General features: G+C 41.9%; 2 protein-coding genes across 4 annotated transcripts in view; both read left to right on the forward strand.

Moving 5' to 3' along the window:
- RABGAP1 (RAB GTPase activating protein 1) overlaps nt 1–25,856 on the forward strand; it is a 74,275-nt gene that overhangs the window by 26,225 nt on the left and 22,194 nt on the right. For all 3 annotated transcript variants that reach the window (XM_054220428.1, XM_054220431.1, XM_054220430.1), the window contains 3 exons: nt 186–360; nt 2,098–2,191; nt 5,050–5,200. In XM_054220428.1, the coding sequence (XP_054076403.1) occupies nt 186–360; nt 2,098–2,191; nt 5,050–5,200 (420 nt within the window). The remainder of the gene's footprint in view (nt 1–185; nt 361–2,097; nt 2,192–5,049; nt 5,201–25,856) is intronic.
- Nucleotides 11,856–14,244, forward strand: GPR21 (G protein-coupled receptor 21). Its single transcript, XM_054220458.1, has 2 exons — nt 11,856–11,945; nt 12,359–14,244. The coding sequence occupies exon 2, from the start codon at nt 12,732–12,734 to the stop codon at nt 13,776–13,778; it is 1,047 nt and encodes a 348-aa protein (XP_054076433.1). The 5' UTR covers nt 11,856–11,945; nt 12,359–12,731; the 3' UTR covers nt 13,779–14,244.

The raw sequence follows: 25,856 nt of genomic DNA on the forward strand, positions 1-25,856 counted from the left end.
GATAGAAACACTTGCAGGTCTGCCCGATACAGTCAGTGCTGCAATGACTGGACATTCCTCCATGCAGAATGTGATGAAAATTGTTTCTCAGCTCTCCTATTCCAGAAAGAGAAGGTCGAGCCTTAGGAAGTCATGAGGGTATTCGTATAGCTTTTCTCAGTAAAATGAAACTTCTTTTTCTCTAGATAAAGCAAAAGGACAGAAAGAATAACTCGGACACGTTATATGAAGTTGTGTGCCTAGAAAGTGAATCGGAGAGGGAGAGAAGAAAAACAACAGCAAGTCCTTCTCTTCGTCTGCCCCAGTCTGGGTCACAGGGCTCGATGATTCCTTCTCCTCCCGAGGATGATGAAGAAGAAGGTAAGAGGAGGATTGTATGCTTTTTGTATATTTCGAAAGAAAGGGCAGTCGGTAAATGACATAGTTATGAACCATGTCAAAGCCTTTCCAGTCAGAATCTGGACTACTGATGTGGTTTTTTTCTTGCTTTAACACTGCAAGTATTCAATAACCAGTACCCCCACATTCCTGGATCGGCCTCTCCCTTGTCTGACACTTCTGTGCCTGCGCTTTTCTCAGCCCAGGCCTCATGAAGCCTCCAGTGTGATATATTTGGAACAATGTGAAAAGAGGCTGCTAAAAATTTGGGATTATCATATAGCTTCTGCCCCTCCCTGAGCAGCTGGGAACAGATTTAAGAGTAAAAATGAGAAGCTGATATTATTTGGAAATACAAGCAAGCCGCATGTTTTGGTGAAGAGGCCAGTATAGACATCTGTAATGCATAAAACTAGACCAGGACCTGCCCAGCTTGAAACTTAATGCATTTTCAGGATCTTTTTTTCTGCTTTTTAAAAATTCTCTTAAACCAAAATACGAACTAGTTCTGAGTGTATAAACATCTGGCCTTACAGCTCTGAGCTGCAATGTAGATGGCTTGAGTATCTGCTTTTCCACTTTTTCTCCTGGCTTTCTATGTGGCCTTGGGTGAATTTTTTCACTTCTGTGCTTTAATTTCTCTTTTGGGGCGGGGCTGAGGGTGAATGAGGGGAAGGTTGCTTTGAAAATTAACTCCTCTGTGAAGTGCTTTCAGTAGCAGTCTCTAACCAGTATGCTAAACCCCAGTGGTATTGTTTTCTAGACCAGGAACGTGCATATCTTTTGTTTACAGTTGACAGGACTTGCAACATTGCAAGAGTTTGTGGACAAGTTCAGGTGTCAGCTGAGAAAGGATAGACTTAATGAAAAAGAATGTATTTCCCCAATAATGCGAAACCAATGTTGACTACTTTATCAATGAAATGTAGTTTCTGTATATTATACTTGCTGTGAGTGTTTAAAAATATCTGGGAGTAGATCAGTTAGTGTCGGTTTCAAAAAGATTTACTGTGATTATGCTAATCCTCCCCCTCCACCGCATTTTTGAATGCATTTCGTTCAAAAAGCTGTTTAAGGCAAGGAAGTTATCAAGAAGTACTAGGTTTCAAAGTAAAAGTACAAAACAGTTAAAATAAAATACCTTGTGGACTTTCATAGATCTGCAACAACATGGGAAACCTGCAGTGGAACTCTGTTGATTTTATTGTCTTTTTCGCTTTTATATTATTGTAGCTTTTCACATACGGAAAGCTGTGCTATTTGAGAATTTTTGTAGTCTTCCAAAAGTTTGGGGTAGAATAATAGAATTCTTATGTGAGAAGGGACCTCTGGAGGTCTCTAATGGTGCCTCCCACTCAGTTGAATCCAGCCGGATTGATTGGTCAAGGTCTTGTCCTGTTGTGTTTTGACCATCTCCAGTGATGAAGTTTCCACAACCTCTCTGGGCGCTCGTATCAGTTTGGCCACCCTCATGGTAACTTTTTTTCCTGATTTTTAACCAGAATTTCACGTGTTGCTGCTTGTCTTCTGTCTCTTGTCACATCACTGTGTGCCTCAGAGAAGAGTCTCCTTCTGCCTTCTCTGTGAGCGCACAAGCACTGCATCCTCAAAGGAGGAGTTCTTGCCACACACCGATACATTTAGGAGAGCAACAGTTAAATCTGTAAAGGTAGATTAATGGCGGTTGATCTTAAAGCATCTCCTCTCTTCTGTTGGCAGACAATGATGAACCGCTCTTAAGTGGTTCTGGAGATGTTTCCAAAGAGTGTGCAGAAAAAATTCTTGAGACATGGGGAGAGCTGCTGTCCAAATGGTAAGTGGCAAAATCACATTCTGAAAATTGCAATTCTGAATATTCTCAGTCTGTTTGCTCCTTCTGCTCAGAGATTTTGTTATTTCTAGAAGCCAGTTGAGATGAGATTAGTATGGATTTAGTCCTCTCTTATCCCCACAACACCCCTTATTCTCTGGCTTTGTGTTTTCTGATTTCTTCAGAGGGTGTTTTAAGTATTTTCATTTTTGAGTGCATACTTAAATACTGTATAGGAATTCACTTATGCTGTATCTTTGAGTGGTTCTCTCTTAAAATGAGTATTTTACTTATCTGTGCGTTTCACTGGGATTTTGTTAAAGCAAACCCTAAGGTAGTAAAAAGAAAATGCAGCTCTTCCTTTCTCTCTCTTTTGCGTAGATCGCTTCCATTCCTCTTTGTAATTCTGATGTAGTTCACAGCCAATTTTTTGTGCAGCTGTCATATGTTAGTAACTGTAGCTTAAGAATATGGGAGATTTGTACTTGGATAGCAAAGATGCTTTTCCTCCCTTATCTAAAGGAAGATGGCTCCAGAGCCTGCCAAGAAGGAAGTACATGAGCTCTTCTGTTTTTTTTCCTAGAAAATGCCGATTTACAAGGAGAGTGTTTTTTTGACAGTCAAGTTGCTAATGCAACACCTGTCTTCCTTTCATGAGGGATCTTTTATTCATCTTGAAGTAGCCTGAGCAGTTCGAAGAAAGTGATGCTGATTATTGCAAAATTCAGTATTTTTTTTTCCACAAAGGGGGATGACAGGCACAACATCAGATTGAGCTCAAATATGCTACGTTTTGACTCTGACTTTAGCTGTTGCCTTCTGCTTCCCAGAGCTGCTGAGGAGCAGGGCAAGGGGGTGTGCAGCAAATCAAAGATCTGACCAGAATACTAGAACTAAGGAGCAGGACGGCAGAGATTAGAATAAGTCAGGCAGTTAAGATGATGTGTGACCTCTTAGCCAGGATTCTCTTTAAATTAAAGTTGTAACAAAGTAGCTTTTTTAAAATTTATTTTCTGCAATTACTTGGTATGTATTTGAATAAGTACTTTTACTTTCAGTTTTGCTTTGGTTTTGCACTAATATATTGTGCTAATTTAGTAGGAAAGCAGACATTAGATATGGACATAATTATAAGAAGGGGAAGGCTGTGGTAAAATGATACATGATCCCTTTTGTCTCCCTCTCCCAGACTTGTAGAAACATCTTTAACAGATGAGCTCTGTGCATCTGCTGCTGTGAGAAAGTTTCTTTCAAATTGAATTTTTTTGTAATTCTTCCAAGGGCTCAAGGATAATTAAGCCACCTGACTCCCATTGAAAATGTTTTGGCAGCTCTAAGAGGATATGAAGTGCTTCTGTGCTAATGCTGGCAACAACTTTAATATGTGTTAAAGGGCTTTCCTTCTTAACTAAAAACGAGTATTTGGAAGTAATGATCCTTGAGCTTTTAACATAAGAGGATTGAAAATCATAAAAATCAGAGTTCAGGTAGTTTCATGCTAGTTTTTTAGAATCCTGTAATTAGATTTGTATAGCAATTAAATATGCAATGGTATTCTGTGATTTCTAAATAATATTTGGCGCATATTTCATAACTGCTGAGTCACACAATTTTCTCATTTCAAAATAGTTTGGAAGAATCTGGTAGCGTGTGGCTTTTAGCCTACAGCCTTACAGTTCATGGCTGTATTCATTGGAATTACTGTTGTACTTACTCTCATCCAAGATTAAGGCAAAGCAGTTTTATAGGCCTTTACAAAGAATTTGAATATTTTGTATGTAACAAGTAATTTTCTAGAAATATTTTTATGTATTTATATATTATAAAGGTCTATAAGTGTATATATATGAATATATAGATATGTATAATTATTATGTAAATATTTTTTTAATGTAGTTGATTTTGTTTAGAGAAAGCAAAGTGAAGAAGGACATTATAGTACTAGGTTCTGTGCAGTATATGCTGCTTTAAATGTCCGCATTGCTGCTCTCCAGATTACTGTATTGGAACACTGTAGACTGGAGAAAGACAACAAGGAGTCACAATCTGTGTAAAATTATCATCCACATATCTGTTAGACTGTTAACAAACATTATTAAATACCAGTTTGTTGTTAAGAAGATAATGTGGCTTTGTCTATCAGTCCTCTTAATCATTTTTACCTAGAAGTTTATTTTCTTAGTAACTGCAGGAAAATTGTAATTTCTTTGATTTGAGGCCTCTGTCTTTTGAGGATTTTATGTGTGAGCCCCGAATGGACTGTTCAGCTTAACTTTCTATAACTGCGTAAATTATATGTGGGTCTAGTTTTTGCAACTTAGTGCTGTAATTTATGAGCTGTCACCAGTCTCACTTGAAAAAACTGTTTAGCTGGGACTAGCTTGTACAGCAGAAGCTGCTGAAATGCACGATGTAGTTAGATAACCATGCGAGATTTTTTGATAGCTCTGTTTGTCTGTCTTCTCTCCCTCCTTCACCTGGAAGGTTACCTGCCCGCCCGGGCACAGAAAGTCTAGAGAGCAGTACAGGCTTCTGCAAACTAATTCTGATTTTGGTGTAGTTTGAGCTTGGAATCTTACACAGTGTGGTATCTGTCCTCCAGTGTTTTGGTTTGTTGAGTGTTTTATAACATATGTTTATATTATATTTAAATTTAATGGAAATCAAGGAAATAGTTTGGAAAGTGCTTCTCCAAATCTGTGGTTGTTTTCCTATAACTTGAATTTCATTTACGCTGGCAACATATGGACTGCCTTGAAATTCTTATCATTTGACATGTTTGATGTTACGCATCAGTTGTTGCTCACGTACTCATTTATTAGTATTTGGATAATAGTAACAATGCCTTCTCCTACACCCAGGCACCTCAATTTGAGCGTGAGGCCAAAGACGTTGTCAGCGTTGGTGAGAAGTGGTGTCCCTGAGGCCCTCAGAGGAGAAGTGTGGCAGTTGCTGGCAGGGTGTCATAATAACGATCACCTGGTGGAGAAGTACCGAATTCTCATCACAAAGGTAGAATGCTTTTTATCACTCTCCCTCCCCCGCCATCTCAATGAATGGAAATACAGAGACTTCAGAGTGTGTACTCCCTTGCTTAACGGTTCATGGGTGTATCTGAATGTAGCGTATCAAGTAGTGACTATAACTCAATCCTCCCTGCAAAAAAAAAACCCTAACATGCAGTGTTAGCTGTGGCATTATCTCTACTTAGCATGCTTTCTTTTCAGTAGTCCTACTGCTGTTTCCCTCAGATGAGTTCTGAGTTGGTTTGTCAAAAATTAGTATTCTATTAATTGCTCTCATAACTGACAGTGAGGGAGCTCATTTCCTTTGCTTGTTTGGATTTCCTGAATTGAAAGCTGGATTTTGCTGTATTGTCTTAACATTTATGTAAAAATCCACCACCAGTTGAAATTGCAGCCTCTTTTTGATAGAAAAAACAGAAAGCTTTGGACGTTTTTGCAGTAGACAGCAGTTTTTTAACTTCTCATCTTGAACGCTGACCTCAGTAACATAGGAAAAGAAAATAAGAATCATATATACAGACATCATTCAGTGTTTTTCAAAGTTTGAGAGTAACAAATGGGTCACAAAATGAAATGTCTCTTCCTTAATCAGAAAACCAATGTGTTAATTTGGATTTGACCATTATCTCTACGGATATGTTGTATTTTACTGCTTTCATCAAACATGCAAGTCTAGAAGGACTATATTAGAAATTATTAATGATGCAACTTTAGTACAACTATAACAGAAATCAATTATTCACCAGTTAAAAAAGCAAAACAACTGAATCAGCCTTTGTATATCTGTGCTCTGATGGCACAGATTCGCAAGGAGCAATTAAAGACCTTATTCTGAGGGCAAGAGGGTTCTGAAATTAAACTCGGCCTCTGCTGGAATCATGCAGGAAGGATCCTATGTGATTTGAATGCATCATGTTAGATTAGCTAAAAATGTTCTGCCATAAGTACTTTCACACACTTATTCAATATAGAAGAAACTTGATCTGAATTCCTTAATATTGGTACATACATTGTAGAGCTATAACTTGGATTTTGTGGTGAATAAATCATACAAATAATGTGGAGGTTGGGTGCTCTGGCAAGGAGTGTATCACAGTTACTCCTGTTGTGTTAATTGCCTAGTGAGTAGCTGACAGCATCACTTGTTTCTGTGTTTCAGTGTTTTGGTATCAGAATGGAAAAGATGATCTCTTTGTGGCACAGTTGGTGACACGTACTGCTACTATCTTTGTAAGCTAGAAAGGAATAGTGTAACATCTCATTTTAAAATCTGTGAAACCTTTCCACTCATTTACATTTGGCAGAGACAAAGGAAATAACCTGGATCTAATGTGTTGGAAGCATCTCTGGAGTCCAAGTAAAAGGGAGAGTAGGCTGCTCCAGCGCTGTGTTCTGCAGCAAAAGGACTGGCTATACCTGCAGTGGTCATTCAGCATAGAAACTAATCAAAGAATTAAACAATGAAAGAAAATGGGTACTGAATAACCATTTTCAGGCGCTGCTGTAATCATACGAGGTCTGTAGTATACTATCAGCATGCTATAATAACCAGCTCAAGCAAATGAAAATGAAGTCTCCTGTAATCTGGAAGTGCCATAGTAGACCATTACTGAGGCTGTTTGTGTTATTGTGACTTAAATGTAAATCGCATGAAAATAGGCCACGACTGTTTCTGTAGAATGGACAAAGATCGGCGCTTTGAGAGCAAAAGCGTCTGCTTGGTTCACAGTGGAACTGTGATTTCTTCAATCTGCAGGCAGTGGAAGAAGAGAAAGGTTCCAAAAAAGGTTATCAGTGGCTGTGTGGAAGTACTAAAGATGCGAATAGGCAAAGAATACAGAATTGTTTGGGAGGCAGATGGGAACATGAATTCCAAGACATAGGAAGATAACATTTGCAGACCTGTCTTATATAGTATGTGATAATAGTATAATAATGCTGGATTGCACTTTGGCCTTCATTTTTTATTTTCATGTCTTTCATAGATTATTTGATAATTTTGGAGTTCTAATGTGACTAATTCTTCCTGCTCTGAAAATAGCAGCTCGGTTATAGTCAATATGCAGCGATGCACAGGAATGAACATGTCTGGGGGAAAAAGGAATTGTTATTTATGTGGATGCAAGGGTCCCTTGTAATATATTGCATTACCATCCTTGTAACGCTTTGCCATGTTTTGCATGTCACTAATACAAATTCTTCTCTGGCAATCATGCAATTATTTGCATTACCATGCACTGAGAATGGTTTATCTGAGAAGAACTGCTGTGGCGTAGTGCAGAAGCACAAGGAGTTGATGTAAAACCTTTGCTCTTCAGCGCAAGTAGGAGATGCAGTTAAGCCTGTTTGAGTACTCCTAATCCACTGCCCCTTCTCTCTTCATGCTGACCTCTATTCCTGTAGCTGCAGTTGATTTTTGACAGGCTTTTCATGACCCCATGCGGCAGCACAGTCCCAAATTAATAAGGATCTATGTTGACAGCTGCTTCAAAAGCTTCTGGCCTCTTTCAGGGATTTTTTTTCCCTTGTGTGCAGGGTGTTGGATGCAGGAGCCCCAGTGTTTCTTCTGGTGTTTGCTTTCTGTGCAGTTCTGGCCCCTGGTGCTCGGCGAATCTGTGTTTTTTTGCTTTCTTTTGCAAATTAACTGCTGCAAGGATAGTTTCTTATGTACTGCTGATGTGTGGCTACTGAATGATTGAAAAGGAAATGTCTTCTGTTGTGTTCTACCACTGAAGGCTGTGTCTAGGTCTCTTCTTGAATCTGATTTGTGCATTAAAAATGGCATTGAAACAGTGCCTCGAGGTGCGCATGTTGCATTCAAGTCATCACGACAGTATTTATTAATTATTTGCTCCTTATTTCTTTGATAAACATTTATCTGGGCTTTTGTACTCTGTGCTTTTGTTATTGCGGTGGTGTCTAAGGTTCACCATTGTGGTACTTCCACAAATGACTTTTGAGAATTTGCACACCATCTGTGTGCAATAATAAAGCTTTTAGCAACTCCAGATTGCCGTGCTCGTGGTGGGGAGTGTGGATGAAAGCCAGCCCAATGAATTAAGGTCATGTCCCTACTGGGGACAGAAAGCAAACTCTAGGTAAAACGATCTAGACAGTCCCTTTGAGAGGCATCTGTTCCTGGTAGGACTTTGGCAATCGTGGTCACGGCTGTTAGTCTTCAGGCTTCTGGCCACCGAAAGGTAGGAGGAGGGATATGGGGACTCGCTCCAGGCTTTAATGGACACCTGCAGGAAAAATACTTCATGTTTTTGACAGTCATGGATGGATGGAAAGTATTGTTGAGTAGAAAACTTGTAAAGCAAACCACACAGGTTTAAAAAAAAAATAAAATCATGACACAAAGCAAAATGAACAATAGTTGCTTCTCAGGCAAGGTTTTTAAAAAGGATTAATACAACTAGTGAATCTCTCAGATCAGTGACGATCTCTCAGTGGAGAAGCACTTCATAATACCCAAATTTTAAGAACCTGACATTTACAATATTGAGGAGAAAATAAAACCTTTTGCATATAGGTCTGTGTGGGAGGAAAAAATGTTGAAAGGAAAAAAACATGAACTGTTGTACCAGATAAATACACTATATTAAGAAAATTACGACGTGAGAGGGACATCTTGTGGCACAAATAAAAAAAAAAAAAAAAAAGAATAAATAAAAAAGTCCAGTGGCGGGAGGAGTATCCTGGGATGTTACCCTGGGGTCACCATTTCTGGTAGAAATTCTAGGCCTGGTAAGAGATTACTTTGTTCCAGTTTTCCTTAAGCAGGACTCTTGCTACCCACTTGCTCATCTTCCCACTTTTTTGTCTCCATGAGCAGAGAATTACAGTACACAGGAGTTCTACCAAATATACTCCTCAGTCTTGGTGCAAATGGTAGTAGTTTTTAATGAACAAATAGATTAAAATGTCACTACCATCTTTTGAGTGAATGTGTTTCTTCATCAGTGGCATAAAATCATAGAATCGTCTAGGTTGGAAGGGACCTTTAAGATCATCAAGTCCAGCCGTTAACCTACCACTGTCAAATCCACCAAGTGTAGCAGTACTTTAGCTGTGGAGGGCTGACATTTATTTTCCACTTGTATCACAATCAGATTTCCATATGTTCATATAAATTAAGAACACATTTAATTTTCAGGAGTACACAGGGCCACAATTGTGTACGATCAACTCAAATGAAACCTAACGTAGATCTGGGAATCGCGGTGATCTTGCTGTCAGTGTGCCTGAACCTCTAGATCCCTTGTTTGATTAGTTTTGATCACGTGGTGATAAAAGTTTAATTATCTTTTACAAGCAGTAGTTTTCCCAAGAGTTCTCGTTGTAACTTTGAATGATTTCTTGAATACCTTTTAATAGTCTTAGATGAGGTCGAATTGTGTCGCTGTACAGGGTGGGAGAAGTCTCTACAACGCAGAAGTAGTTTGAATTTCTCACAGAGCTCAGCCACCTGAGCCGCACATTGTGATGTCCTGGAGAAGTGGCTCTGCTGGGTGGGCTGGTGGCACTCATGCAGAGCGCAGGGGTAGCAGGTAGGGGTATCGCCGGTCCAGTTACCTCCCAGTTCCAGTTTAGACCCTTTGTTGGCCACTTTGGTCCAGCTTCTGGTGCAGGGGGCTTGAGAGAACAAACTTGAGATACCGCTGATTTGGGCTGGGGTGCGTTAAGCAGGAGTAAGTTGGCGTGAACTTGGAATTGAGTTATCCCTCTCGGCTTTGGGGAAACAACAGAATGTCAGTTAAAGGCAAAACCAGATCTCTCCTGCAGAAATACTTGTCGGGTGGTTCGGAGTTAGGCTTGTACTTGTAATAAAAGTCTAAACATTGAGGAGCTTTTGGTGCTGCATCTTTTGTTTTGAAATTTCAGCAACCAGATGTTGTTTTGGTCGGTCTCACGATTTCCAGTACTCTCTTGTTTTTATATATCTGAGATATATTTAAAGTTGAATGTATGTTGTTTTCTTAAGGATGTTTATAATGTGTCTATTCATGCCTAAGGATCTAGAAATACTATTTGAATCAATTGGTATGTAAATCATTCTCTGCTTTGGAAAGACAGGAGATCATTTCTCCAGCAGTAATTCAATCATAGCTTGTTTTTTGTATAACTACAATACCCTTGCCTAAATTTAATTCAAAGTTTATGTTTCCTAGCTACAGTTCTTCAATTACCATGAGTACAAATGTCATAAATTATAACAAAAATGAAGGACAATACTAAAGGGATCTTTTTTGGGGTAAAGATAGAGCGAAAAAACAAGTTTTTGTTTTCAGGCTTTTGCACAAGACTAACTAAAATTCTGCCAAGTCATGCTGTTGTCTAGCACAGATTTTTGACCAATACAAGTGTATAGTAAAATGGGGTTTTTTTCCTACTTCCAAGTCAGCTAAAATCCCGAGCACTGCAGTGTGTGATTGCTTTGAGATCTGTCCCTTTGGCTGCAATTCATTTTCCATCAGGTATCCCACAGAATAACAGACATTTAGCTTAGGTTAACTGAAACCGTGGGTTTGGTGGTTTCGGTTGAATTCAGTGTGTGAGCTTACGCTCGTGAGGGGGCTAGTGGCACGCTTTCTTTTTTGACAAAAGGACTTTAATTGTTGCCTTGCTCCAGTCTCTTCTTACTGGTTTGGTCAGTTCAAAGACCAATTCCCGTAGCGCTGGGACAGCCCTAAGTCGTGCCAGGGGAGCAGTTTGGTATCCGGGTCGGAGAACGAGCTTCCACATACCATGGAACGTGTTTTCCGGCACATCAAGTGAGTAAAACACTCCAGACAAACAGCAAGATACAAGTATCCTGTGATGACATCTCTGCCTTGTATGCATCCAAGAGGTTTTTCTGGGTAAATACGCGTGATGGTATTAGCTTATGGTGTGAATACAAGTTTAAGTGCTGTGTTGTGGATCTCTTGCATGTTTGTTCTCTGGAATGTCATCGGGTTTTCTAGTTTGTCTCATTTGGTGTAGGTTGTTTTTGGGATTGTCAGTGATAGTGACGCCTTTGCAGTTTTTCTGTCTGTGTGCAGGAGATGCTTGCCTACCTGGGGCAACATCTGGACTACTGGTGGGACGCGGTTCTCGGCTTTGCCCTTGGTTTCAAGTGTCTCCTAAGCAACACAAACCACACTGGGGAAAGACACGTTTATTTCCAGTGTTTGCCCAAAAGGGCTGGGATGGAAAAGCCTTAAATTCTGATTAAACGTTTGAATTCCCATTCTCGCTTGGACAGCTGTGGTGTGCGGTGCAGAGAGGAGGCGCAGGGGGGTGTGGTGGGTGTCTGTCTGTCCGTCCGTCGGTCGGAGCAGGGCGTGGGTGTGTGTCTGTCCGCAGACCGGGCTGTGCGGGGGCAGAGGCACCCTCTGTCCGCCGGGGACCCGCCGCTGTCCGCGGAGGCTGCGGGGTCGCGCCGGGTGAGGCACCTACCGCCATCGGCCACTCGTCGCATCGGCCTTTTGTGAGGGGGAAACCCCTATTTCCGAGGCTGCGGCCGCCGCTGCCGGGCTCCCCCTCCCCACCCGCGGCGGGCCGGGGGGCTGCGGCCCCGCTCCCCGCCGGTCCCCGCCGGCGCCGCGCCCTCCTCCGCGCTCCTGCCCGCCTCCCTCCCCTTCCTCCCGCCGTCCCCTCCCCCCGGCTCCGCATCGCCGCGGCCGGAGCACACGGTGCCGGCGCTCGGCCGAGGATGCTCCGGGGCTTTTGTTCCCCTGCGGCAGGTAGGGGCCGGGGCGGCGGGGCAGGGTTGCGCGCCGCGGGGGCGGCGGCGGGGGCCGGAGCGGCGCGGTCCGGGAGAGGCGGCGAACAAAAGCGTCGTGCAAAATGGAGCCAGGAGAGAAGGGCTGGACGCCCCCATCCTCCCCGCCGCGCATCCCTCCGCCTGGGTGGGTGGATGGGTGGATGGATGGGTGGATGGATGGCCGGCGGCAGGAATTGCCGGGAGGCTGCCTGGCCCCGGAGCCCGGCCGCGCTGCCCTCCGGCCGCTGCCCGGCGTGGGGAAGGACCGGGGGGAGCCCGGCGGCGGGGAAGCGCCGTAGCAGGGCGTGGGGAAGGAGGGGTGGTGATGGAGGTGGCAGGGAGCGCGGGGGGAGAGGCGGCTCTGTAAAACACTTTCCCCTTCTCTCCTGTCAGCCTTTGGGAGGACTCTCGTCCTGACTCGGTGAAGGCTCCTTCTCCCTCTTCCCCCAAGCCCTCGTCCCTCCTCGGCGAGGCTGCCCACGCAGGAGGGCTTTAAAATCAGCCCTCTCCCGTGTGTGTGTGTGAAGTTGCTGACATGACTGCTGCTGGGTCCCGGTGCACCAGCAGCGGCAGGGAGCCGGATTTAAAGGGGAATTGTGCTGCAGACAATGCACAGCAGCAGCATCTGGAGCAGCCCTGGGGACTGGAGCTCCGGTTTTGACATTGCTACATACACACAGCACCAGCCGCAATGACAGCAGCTGCTTGGAGTGGCTGCAGGCAGCAGGCAGGAGCATGAAGTAAAGAGATCACTGCAGTGCTCAAGATGAACTCCTCTTTGGTTGGCAACCAGAGTGGCCGGCCCTTCTGCCTCCTGGCCATTAGCTATTTGGAGACCATCAATTTTTGCCTCCTGGAAGTGGTTATTATTGTGTTCCTCATGGTGCTGATTATTTCAGGCAACATTATTGTGATATTTGTCTTTCACTGTGCACCTCTGCTGAACCACCACACCACCAGCTACTTCATCCAGACCATGGCGTATGCTGACCTCCTGGTGGGCGTGAGCTGTCTGGTGCCTTCTTTGTCTCTGCTGCACTACCCTATTGTTTTAAGTGAGTCCTTGGTTTGCCAAATCTTTGGGTATGTGGTATCAGTGCTGAAGAGTGTCTCCATGGCCTCTTTGGCTTGCATTAGTATTGACAGATACATTGCCATCACAAAGCCGCTTACCTACAACACGCTGGTTACCCCATGGAGACTTCGAATCTGCATACTGATCATTTGGCTGTACTCCTGCCTGGTCTTCTTACCCTCCTTTCACTGGGGAAAGCCTGGATATCATGGGGATGTGTTTCAGTGGTGTGCCAATTCCTGGAACACCGATCCCTATTTTACCCTCTTCATTGTGGTGATGCTCTACGCCCCGGCTGCTTTCATCGTCTGCTTCACTTACTTCAACATCTTCCGCATCTGCCAGCAGCACACCAAGGAGATCAACGAGAGGCGAGTGCGCTTCAGCTCTCAGGATGGGGAGGCTGGGGAGGCGCAGCCCTGCCCCGACAAGCGCTATGCCATGGTTCTTTTCCGCATCACCAGTGTCTTCTACATCCTCTGGTTGCCCTACATCATCTATTTTCTGCTGGAGAGCTCCAATGTCTATAGTAACCGCGTTGCATCCTTCTTGACCACTTGGCTTGCCATTAGCAACAGTTTCTGCAACTGTGTCATTTACAGTCTCTCCAACAGTGTCTTTCAGAAGGGGCTTAAGCGTCTCTCGGGGGCTATTTGTGCCTCCTGCGCTAGACAGAGGGTAGCTAAGGACTCCTCTACCTCTAGGAGCAAAAGATCTTCCAATGGATGTCACGTCTAAGACGCCTGTCAGCTGGACTGGGAAGTGCAGGGACAATTCTGTAAATTGCAAAATAAGTTAAATATGATTTTAAGATGTCCAGATTTGCAAAAAGGTTTCTGAGAAATGCTGCTGACATAGAAGAATCAGGAGCACATATCATTGTGATTTCACTTTAAAAAATTATTTCTGTGGAGGAGGCTGTGGAGTTTCACCTCCATATTCATTTTTAAGAATAAAGCTGTATCTTGACACTTACCTCTCCAGCTGGTGTGACTGAATGGAGTGGGTGTCTGAGAGCTTCGGCAAAATGTAGTCTTTCTTACAGCTTTACTAGGTTCTTTCGAGATTCGTGCTTCACATGCAAATGATAGATCTGAAGTGGAAATGTCACAGTATATGGTATATTACAGGGATTTTTTAATATATGCCAAAGTATATTGACACAATGTTCCAGCATCGTAACAGAAGGGGCCAAAAATTTGTTTTTCAGTGCTACCTAGAGAGGACTTCTAGAACAGTAGTGAACAATGTGAACATTTCAGTGTGAACCTAAAGTCTTACTGAGCCATGAGTGCAGCGATGTGATCTGAACAGTCATACGCTTAGGAGGACTGATCTGGCTTCCGTGCCCCGTTTCTCTGGTAGGATGCATGTGTGTGATCAGAGTACGGCATCTGCATTTTCCTGTTTGTTGTGAAGTAAGAAGAAAAACTTGGATCAGACCAAATTTAGCAGTTAAATAAAATGTGTTTTGATAAGCTAAGAGAAAATACATGTCGCTTTATGATACCAGAGTTGTGGCAGCCACTCGAGGATGATGCCAACATGTGAAAATTATTCTCAAAACAGTGGAGAAATGCCACGGTTTTGTATGTGGAAATTTTCTCAAGAACAACTTTAAAAATAACATGTCCCTCTTTATTTTTTATTTTTTTTTAATCTAAATTCTTCTGATATTTTACATACTAGAACTTAAGGGGAAAGGAAAGAAAACAATTGTCTTCTAAACAGCTAAGGGAACTATGTTGTAAATTTAACTGTAGTATTTGAGTTATTCATAAGTGCGCAGAGCTAAATGAGAGACATTTTTCTTTAGCCTTTGTGGGATTAAAGATGGTTCGAATATAGCAGGAGCTAAATCTTGTTGGCAAACGCATATCTAACTGGTCAAACAAAGTCAGCATCTGAGAAACAAAATCTCATTGACCACAGCTTTTTCAAGCCAGCTTAGATGAAATATTTTTGAGTACTGTAATGCTGCTAAGAAGGCAGTATGACCCTCAAATTGATTAGTTTTCCTAAGGAATATCCTTGTCTTTTTGCTGATGCCATATTGGAAAATGAAAGTGAACCAAGTATTCCTGTAATAATGGATTACAGTCTGCATCGTCTTATCCCACCCTGTCCCCGGTACAGGGGTGTCCCCCCGCCACAGCTCTGCTCTGAGAGCAGGTTTTGCCCAGTGGGACCGGCCGTGGGTCGCTGCCTTCCTTGTGCTTCCACTGCAGAGAACCTGGGGAGTTGTGTCAGCACACGTGTACGGCTGGTGTGGGCTCTTAGTCATAGTGGGAATGGAAAAATATTAGGGAAAAGTAATTTGATTCTTATAGGATTGGGGTAATTATCCTGGCCAAAGGGAAGACTCTGTATTTTTTGTTAAATGGTTTCAGGTCTGCTGCTGTTACAGATCAAAATCATCCTCTTTTTAGTACTCTGCCCCGTCCCTCGTGAGCATACACGCACCCTCCTCTCTGGTCTGCTCTGAGCCCCGACCTCTCGTCTTCCCTGCTTTGCCCTGGAGGATAACAGTTTGTGTCTCTGTCCTGTCGCACGCTGCGATTGCTACAGACCATCCTGCTCGCTGCCCACCCACCCTTACTCCAGCACAGTCTTGTGAGGAAACAGGGAAGAGAGAGCAGCAGGATGAAGCTCTCCTGGCATGTACTTGTCAGCACTTCTTGCTGATAGATGCGAGTTCCCCTTACGGGTATGAGTGTACCTGTTCTGGGGAGGGGGGGGCAGAACCCTGCTATTGCTGCCTGGTTTTGCTTTGAGCAGCCTGTTACAAAGCGCATTTAAGTCATATCTTGGTCTGCTTTCAACGTATTTCATCCATAGTCCAAAGCTCTCAAGATAATCCTCCTCTTTAGTTCACCTGAAATTTTAAGAACAAAGGTTGTCTAAACCCTGCTGCCTTCACGACGGCATTTCTTGTTGTCTTTTGCAATGAGAGGGTGTCTGGAGTGGGCACTTAGGCGGTGATCCTTCCACAGCCATGGCAGCGGAGATTTGTTCTGCAGATTCTTGCAGTCTGAATTTTGGGTAGACACAGACAGCCGTGGGGGGAGCAGGTGTAAGGGTGTAGTGAGTCATTTATAAATGGTATAATAAGCTCACAGCACATCAGCTGGCTAATTGTTCTCAAGTGGTTTGTAGGTATTATGGCAAAGGTGGGCTTTGGGGAACAATTTAAGGGCTTTAGTGACTAATATCAAAGCGTGTGTGCGTGGTATTTTTGGAACAGCCTCTCAGGTAAACTCCCAATAGCTTTTCTCTGACTCCTCACCTTATCTAACATTTCCAAGTCTTTAAAATGATGCAGTCTATCATTGAAATAGCATTTGATTAAATTTAGTAGAAGAAAATAATCTGCTAGGGCCTAAAACCCTAAAAATGGCAGTTTCAGGTTTAAGTGGAAGCTGGAGAACAAAGATCATTGCTTTTTTTTTTGTTTGGTTGTTTTTTGTTTGTGGTTTTTTTTTTTTCCTTCCATGTCTTGACTAGAGGGTTTACCTAGGAGCCTGGCATGCTAGTTTTTGAGAATATGGAAAGATTCAGCTGTAACACTGCTAACAGCCAGGCTCGTGTTCAGTGGCCTTACTCATCTCAAAGTCTTCATCAGCTCCGGTGATTCCTGTGAGAGGTGAAAATCAGAACCTGGAAGTCTCCAGGAGATGAGGATGGAGAGGAGCTGCAGCCGATTGATGCGTTCCAAGTTTCATCCGGTGTTTTTACAGACACTTTTAAATGTTGCCTCAGTAGATGAGTTGTAGTGTAAAATATTTCTGGTTTTGTCTGTGTTAACTTATTGATTTTTTAAAAAATTAAGTTACTTTGTTTTTCCCTTAAGTAATTTAATGTTGATCTAGGTTTGTATGTGATTAGATCTTTTAAATATTCATAACATTTGAGTCTGTTGTCTTCAGTGAAATTGCATGGGGGTGAGTCTTGTTCACTGTGCCAACTGTGGAAGAAATAATTGTGAAATATATTACCTTGTTTGCTCAGCAGTCCATTTAACATCCTTTGGCATACAGTTAACATGGGGCACCAGTAGCCCTCTTCATCACAGTCTGTGCTATGAATTATTAGGCAGCAAACTTTCCAGTTGGATCACTTTCGTCATTGTACGTACAAAACTAATCTTTTTTTTGGCTTTATTTGTATCTGAGTCTTCCCGGTGCTTTAGAAATTGGTATCAAGAGCATTGCACAGATGAATGCCACACCAAGTAGCATACAGAAATCAAATTACATCTTCCTAAAAATTGTGTTGTGGTATGATTAAGTGAGCTAATTTTGAAGTTCCATCTCAGACTATAATTTTTTTATTTTTTTTTTTTATTAGGGTTATCTGCTTCACTTTCAAATTAAGCTGCTGGAAGGTTCAATTTGCAGGATGCAATTCAGTGGCATTTTTTTAGTACTGTGGGAAGGATTTCTATACGCGCAGCTTCTCAGAAAGTGGTAATTTGCTTCATCTAGAACTCTTGATTTTTATTTTTTTTTAAGTTTACTGGAAGTTCGTTGTGACTATGTTGTCATTTTTCAAATAGGTTGGCAGAAAATCTGTGAAATGCTATTTTTTCAAAATCTCTAATCAAGTGACAGCATTTCTTAATTCAACGGCTATCTTTTGTGTGAAACAAAAGTTTTGCTGTTAGGTTGTGGGGTTTTTTTTAACTAAATGTTACTAGTTTTTACAGTCTTTATTTGCTATTAGGGATTTTGTACTTGTTTTTAAGCTTCTTATTGCTCAGAAATTTGTTTCCACTGGTTGGAATTCGGACATGGCTCAGTGTCAGGGTGCCACGGGGCAATCGTGAATATTTGTCACAAATCTTTGACAAGAAGAAAGTGGTGCAAAGTACCAGGGCGCAGAGAATCTCGAGTAGCAGGAGGTTGTTTGAAGACATTTCCTTACAGCAGAGACTTGAATGAGAGTTTCCAAATTTCAGTCTCGCTCTGCGTCTCTATGGCATTGTCCCATTCCTGCTCATAGGAAGGTTTTACCTGTAAGAAGTGCTAAATTGCAGCAGTTTCTGTTCTGCAAAAGACACTTCCAAGGCATATATGTGATGTGAGATGGAAACATTCAGTACGCAAAGTTAATAAGCAGCTTTTTCGGTGTTTATTGTGGTGTTTCCAACCGCTGTGATGGTAACAGATGTACTGGAGCCTCATGAGTCAGGAAGTCTGAAACGTTCTGGTGTTACCTCACGCCACATCAGGGTTGGAAGGTGACAGAACTTCTAATTCAGGTCGGTGCTTTAAAAACCGTATTTCTTAGGACCTAATATCTGAGCATAGGAGTCTACCTTGAGACATTACAAACAAAAAGCCCATTTAAAATTCTTCCAATTACTTGATTCATCTACGGTAGGTAATTTTAATTTAATAAGAGGAGGCAGAGGTTTTGGAGGGCCTTTGTTGTTTTTTGAACTGAGATGTTTTTGGTTCTGTGTACTCGAAGCACCTGATGAAACATTTGCCTGACCTGGTCCTTATTTGTTGTTTACTTTAGAAATCTTTTTCTTCCCTGCTATGACTTTGCAGAATACGACAACACATTCTTTCCGTGGTGTCACTGAAGATAAAGTTGAATTTTACCTCACTGCCACCACTATCTGCAGTTGGCAAAGCACGTGGTTGTACAGAGGTACCGCTTTGAAAGGCATTTTCTGCAGATAAGCACAGGCAGACAATTTAATACTAAAATTATGTGTGTAAAATGTTTTTGGAAGAGGAGAGCTCTTCAAAATTAACATTCAGTCTGTGTAAAACCAGATGCAGTTGTATTTAGAGAAGGAAACTGAAAGTTGTGGCAAGTGGAAACAAACGAAGGAAACCTGCTGGACAGCTGTGCCTGCGCTGATGGTAGGATGTAAATTGCAGTTCTGTCAAAACAATGGAGTATTTAATTTGGGTCATATCCTTTACAGTACATTTTTTTAAAAGATGGAGTTTAACTTTCTTGCTCCTACTTCGCTGTGCTCCAGAGGCAGCTCGTCGGAGCCGCGGGGCTCCGCAGCGAAGGGATTCCCTCCAGACCTGGAGTGGCCATCCAGCCCCTCCCTTTCAGTTCAGGTAAAATGGGATCATTCCAATCTGTAGTTTGATATCTGGGGTGTTCTAGCAGTAGGGAAATAATCTGATGTGATATAATTTTAGTCAGCTTTTCAGGTTTTTTTCTATGACACAAGGTTTTCTAGACAGGTGAAATGTTTCACTTATGCAGGCGGCTTGGCTGGTGGTTCTGCTTGGTATTGACTTCTGTCACCTTCCCATTTTTATTCCCGTTGCAGAGTTTAAAACAAGCCATAGTCTGTGTCTGCTCTACATGCATTTAGTCGTGGTTGCCAATGGAAGTGTTTGCAGATTTCACCCATATCGTATTTGCATCTCTTGAGCTTTAGCACTTAATGAAAATGTTAACGTAAGTTATGTTCCTGTATCCTGATCCAGGTTGGCTGTTCACAGCCTCTGCAGCAACCTGTCCAGCCAAAACTGATTCTCTAGCTAGGGATTTTGTGGTTACTTCAATTGAGAAACAGGAGTTGTCAAAGTCATCTTGGATTTGTCCGGAAGACGCTGGGGAGCGAGGCGGGCGCTGGGCGGATCAGAGGAGGCGCAGGCTCTGCCCCGGGCAGGGACTGGGAGGCCACGGCGGGGCTGTTACCTGGGCACGGGGTGGTGATAACTTGTCTTTATTTGCCAAGAAGTTTTTAGAAATGCTGAGTGGGTGCACATTGCATTAGGTTATATTTAGAATGTGGGTTGAGAGAGACAAACATGTTTTGAAGTTCGCAATGGGTGCGTGTGCGGAGCGGTGCTGCGCCCGGGCAGCGCCGGGTGGCTGGAGCGGGGACATGGGTCCCAACTTCTTCTTCCAGCTTCCTTCTTTTTATCGATTTGTAAAATGAGGATAGCAATTTTGTAATTCAAAGCTTTGGCTTCTCTCTGGTGATCATTACTGGAGATCCTTGAATTAAAAAGTTAAATAAATCCAAGTAACTCCTTGTAAAGATGAACTCCAGTCTTGCTGTGCATACGCCAGTCATTCCTAAATGTCAGAAAGATCACGTGATCCAAGCAATCAAATGCTTAATAAACCAAGTCATTACTTTTATGGTAAATTGAAAAAAGTTCTTCTGGGATTTCAACTGTAAATGAATCCTTGAAAATCAATAATTAGATTAGTAAAGGATGACGTTTTAATATGCTGGCAGGAATATAGAGGGATTTGTCAGGGGAAGCAAAAAACAGACTTTGCACTAAAGTGGCTTAGGTATATTTATAGTGCTAGTGATTTTGTGTGTGTGTGTGTGTGAAATCTTTGGACTATTTTAATATAATGTAAGGCTTTGAGCTTTAGCTAAACTCAAGTTGCTCGTTTTATGAAGTTACATTAGTACCACACTGTGAAGTATTTTTAAATATTAGCATTACTGAGTATTAAAAGTATTTCATAAAAACATTTTTTAAAACATTTTCTGTAGATACTGTCAAAAGAATTGATGTTTAGTGTACAAAGAAATAAAACCCTGAGGGCTGTAAGGTACCCGTGTGTTTCTGATCACCTCGGTTTTTGAGGGGTTAGGTATTTCTTGAGGTTAAATTGTTGTCATTAAAACCTACTAAAAATAATGGTGCAGTTAATCCTTTCAGCTCAGAGGAAGCAGCATTACCTCCAGCCACCCTTTTCAGCTGTCTGAAAGGATTTGCAATCGCATATATTGTCTTCACAGACTTATGTCTTCAGAAATGCTGTACAGCACAGTGTTTTGCAAGTTCCTATGCTGATAAATTTCTCTCCATATGTAACCTTTGAAATCTAGTTTCTGTTGTAGCATTCTAGTTACGTTCTAGCATGTAAACACTAGATTCAATTTTGTATTCCTCTAATGAATGCAACAGGATGGAAACGAGTTTGCAATTGCTAATGATGAGCTTTTTTACTGTTCTTAATACTCGTGGGTATGTCGTTTCTTCAGGGATTTCAGAATTGTATTAGTACCTTTTTTAATTGTTTGGGGTTTTTCTTTTCCCACATGCTGTTTACAATTAAACTGCAAGCATGGGAGGCTACGCGTGCATGTGCTTTTAGGTTGCTTTGCTGAAGGAAACGGAGTGGAGCGATCTCACTGGAAAGGATGCTTGTTTTCCCTTGCGTCCCACCTGTTTCCTTGCGCCTCCACAGTAACAGGGACAGCAGAAGCCACTGGTGGGATTATTTCAGTGTATTCTGTGGAGATTTAGCATTTGTCAGAGGGTCGCTACGAGGAGTTTTGTGTGGGAGACAGTCCAGCTCCTTACATGAGTAGTGATACAACTGGTAGTTTTTTCCCATGTCAATGTAAAGGCCAAGAATAGACAAAATCAGAGGTAAGAATGTGGATGTGTGTGTTTGTAAGAACTTTGGGCACCATTTAATGCTGGAAATTGTTTCATATTAAGAGATGAGAAAGAGGTGTGAGTGTGAAACCCCCTGCTGTGAAGAACTGCGGGAAAATAATCCACCAAAGCGGATTAGCAAAGCAAAGAGGTGAATTACAGCCGATCCCACCCTTAAGGCTGCGTAATGCTGGGTTTGGTTCTGAGGCAGCGGGGGGGACCAGGGCGTCAGTCCGGCTCCACGGTGCTTCTCCACTCTGCGAGGGTGGGGGATGCTGACGGTGGGGATTCGATATGCCAGGCAGCTGAGGGAGAGTTATTGTTGTGGCTCCAGAATTACCTATTTCGTGCCAACTCAGAATTGTTAAAATACAGGGGAGAGGGGTACTTCCACCCTGTCATTTTAAGAGACATTTCTGTAGCTGATTTTTCAACTAACACTAATAATAAGAAAAACTACAGTTGAGCCAAAAATGACAAATGTTACTGATTTAAAATAATACTTGCATATTTTTAAATATTAAATGGAACTAGATAAATCGGAAGCATGTAAATATCTGATTCTAAATCTTTGCATAATTATTTCCAAGAGGTGATTTTGCTATGAGTTATTAAAACTCTAAGAAATGTATTATTCCCTTTGAGATGATCTGTACCCCAGCTGTGTTGTACATCTCTTGGCTTGTTTCCTTTTTGCTGTAGATGTACATACATATATACGTATGTGTACTGTGTGACTGTACAATTACTGCCATGTTAAAGTAGTTGTTTTAAAATACATATATGTATGTATTTTACATATATATTTGTGTATGTGTATATATGTATTTCAAACAAGCAATTGTCACAGCAGTAATTGCACAGTCACACAGTTTAGGGCTTTGTAAAATATGTAATTTTAAGAATGTCAATGTGGTTCTTAGCGAATTTTATAAACACTTTTCTGAATCTGTTATCAGCACTTCCCATCCTAAGAGAAACTGCACATTTTTCAGCGATTGTTCCACTGGTTACATTTTTGTCTGCCATTTGTTCTGGATTGATGTAATCTTGATACTACTAAAATTTCAAGGGCTGTTGACGCATTTCACATAGCCTAGGATTGCCTGTTCTCCAAATATATGGATCATGCATCGACAGTACTAAGTAGCCTTACTGTTTTGCCTAAAAGCCTAGCTAATTTATTTAATATTCTCTCTTTAAAGAGAGGTCTCTGGAAGGGGTTGCGTATTTTAGGATGCTCCTTCTCTTTAAAGGGAAACTGAGAATTGAATAGCAGTACTTGTTGATCAGTGATATTATTGTAGCCAAAGGATGCATGGGTGGTTTAATAGGAAGTTTTTGCTTCAAGTTTCTTGATGAAATGTAGTGTTCTACAGAGCCGTGTGAAGAGTGTAGTTTTTTATTCTGAAATGCACTTGTACACTTTATTTGAAAGGTCTGAATGGATCATAAATACATTTAAGAAATAAATGATACGTCACATGTTTTCACGTCTTGTCTCGGATGACTTTTATGTAACTGTGCTGATAAAGGTGTGTTCGTTTGCGAGCGGGTGGGGCTTTTTCCTCTTACCTTGGTTGCTCTAAATAGTCTGGCTTGTACCTAATCGCCAAGAGCAGGAAAACCTTCCAGCACGCGTTTTGTGTTTATGCTTTATCCGTACATGATGTAGGGCACTGTAGGCAAACTCCTCTCTCTAATTTTCCTGTGGGAAACTTGAGCCCTAAAAGGAAACGAACACAGCAAAAGGGCTGGATATCACAAGGGATTCACTTTTATTTTTAGAATTGCACTATATTGCCATATTTGGACTGAAAGTATGCTGTATCAATGCACTATTGTATCAAATTGCAGCTGTCTAACCCTTCTGAATTTGTCTGAATTATTCAGCTTTTTTTCCACAAATACTATTTATTTGTGGATGTTCTTGGTAAGTGCTAACGCCAGGTAACACATCCTGCGGGCAGTGTTTCTTGTGAGAAGCTCACAAGTACCTTGCTTTGAAAGTGGGTTTTGTGGTATTTCCTTAAGGTCTTGGTAAGAAGCATTACACCTGTTACTTTCTCACAGTGGCTGGGTCAAAGGCAAATGCAGGAAATGCATTCCGTGTAAAAGTGAGTATAAATATTGCTTATTAAAAGCATTAATTGGGAATGCCATCCATCTGCAAAATAGACCTGGTGACACGGTATCCTACTAACATTGAAAATAGCTATTTTAATATTTTAGGATGTACTTGAAATGTACAGATCTGCCCAAAAAAACCTATCCCCGTCGTGTAATATTACTGAAGATTTCGGAGAGTTTTGGCTTTTTCCGCTTGCCACGACTGCTGAAAGCCGTCAGCTGGCTTGTTGCTCTCTTGACTGGTTTGTCCATGTCACAGAGCTGCCCGGCAGCAACACGCCACGTGCTGATCCGATGCTGGGCAAAGCAGGTAAAATTCTACTGAAGGACTGAGTCTCTGGACCCTTCTCACAGTCATCTCTGACCGTGTGACAAAATCCTTCCAAAGTCAGTGGGACCTTCCTAAGAAATAATTGCAATGTGCAGATCGATGCTGTATTGGCAAGAGTGAGAATGAAGCAGAGTTTGGGTTTAGCGGTGGGTGTGTTGGGTACCTCACCGCAGTGAGCAAAATTGCATAGTTTGGAGCATTTTGGGGGCAGGGTCAGAGAGGAATCTGAAGTTTGGACCTCATCATTTTTCCATTTTTATGCTGTTTTTGAAGTCAACCTGTGTCTGGGTAAAGGCTTTATGTTTTATGCCCCTGTCAGATTTCTCCAGTAGCCTGGTGCGACTGGAGTCAGTCTTTGGGTGGCAAACCATTTCCAGCAGGCAACTTCCTCTGCTTCTCTGGAAATTTCTTATTTCAGTCTTTTTTCATCACAGATCTTTTCCCTTCCCTTTGTCCCTTGTCTTTGCAGCTGTTTCTTCATCCTCTTGGCTTTACGTAGGGGATTAGGAGGAATAAACCTGGGCTGCTGAAAACTGCAAGTAGATCAGCCCCGTGAAGAGGTACCAGGAACTCCATCTCTTACGTGTCTTTTAATTGTGGCTTAAGCTACGGAAAAAGCTTCTAAAGTAACACGGTCCATCTGAAGATGCTGATCGAGGTTGTAACTGCATGATATGGTTTGCAGATCCTGGGATGGTCCCCAAAGATCACGAAAACACAAGGAAAATGTCTTTTAAGTGTGTCCATTTTAGCAGGTGGGAACCAATATGCTTTTATAGACAGGCTGATAAAATAGATGAGCTTTTATCTGCTGGACTGCGTCCTGGTTTCCGTAATTACTCACATAGTTTCTTTTTAAATCAATTCGAGAGGAAGGTTTCAGTATAACTCCTGTAATATTTTAAAGTGCATAAAAGGGGGAGGAAGGGTACGTTCTTACTCTTGAGTGTCTACGTTTTCCTGCTTTCCTCTGGAGCAGTGAACTAACTGTTGTGAGAATTTTAATCTTCACTACACTTTCCTCAGTTCTCATGGCTGTTTTCCATTCTGTTTTCTTTATTACTTTCTTTTTCTTCCTGTCATTCTTAGCTTTCTATTTTTCAATCCCAGTTTGTGAAGGGTGTGGGTTCAGAAGGGTTTCCTTCAGTTCCCAGTCCCCTGAAAGCATGAGAAATTGCCCATTGAGCCAATTCTCACAGCAAGGTATAAAAATAGGAGTAAAGAAAAGGTTACACAATGCTTGGATTGCAGCAGTTTGTACTAATGGGGAGATTTCAAAGCCATGGTTTGAAAAACATTTTTTAAACCTTATCATTTCCGTTAATTTTTCTCTCCCCAAGCTGTGTTTCAGCTGCAGGAACTAGCGTTACAGATTACTTGAAGAATTGTACTGAAACATAGGAGTCAAGTGCTGAACAAGTCACGCAAAGCCAGAGACCACTAATTAGTTCTCTTGAGCTATAATGAGTTATTTGTTTGAGAAGACTGTCCTAAGAGTTTCCAACCAGATGCTTTGCCCTCTGCTATTAAATAAGTGGATTAAAAGGCAAGTGTGTTTAAGATTATTTTGCCATTGCAGCAGAGCACAGGTAACACTCAGGAAATCCACTTGTTTGGTGGCGCAAATTGCCATTAGCAATTGCCAAGAGCAAGTCGCTGTGCTCTTGCAAAGCACAGTACTTGACTGTAGTTCAGTCTTGCAAACTTGTAAGAAACTCAAAGTTATCACTAAGACTGTGTGCACGTGCTTTAAAGTTTTCTGAGTTTCACATGCTCTAAAGTTGTCTGAGCATTGTCTTTCTCTACTTACAAAACTAGCTGAAGGTAACAGCCAGCCAGTATCCTACTTGTCTCTGTTGACCTAAATGGCTTACAGTTATAGGAGATTTATTTAGCATTGGATTTTGTTTCTGATTTCCCTACAATGAGACAGACCTCTTTGGCATGTTAATTATGATCAAA

This window comes from Rissa tridactyla, chromosome 14 (genome assembly GCF_028500815.1).
Source record: "Rissa tridactyla isolate bRisTri1 chromosome 14, bRisTri1.patW.cur.20221130, whole genome shotgun sequence".
Taxonomy (NCBI): domain Eukaryota; kingdom Metazoa; phylum Chordata; class Aves; order Charadriiformes; family Laridae; genus Rissa; species Rissa tridactyla.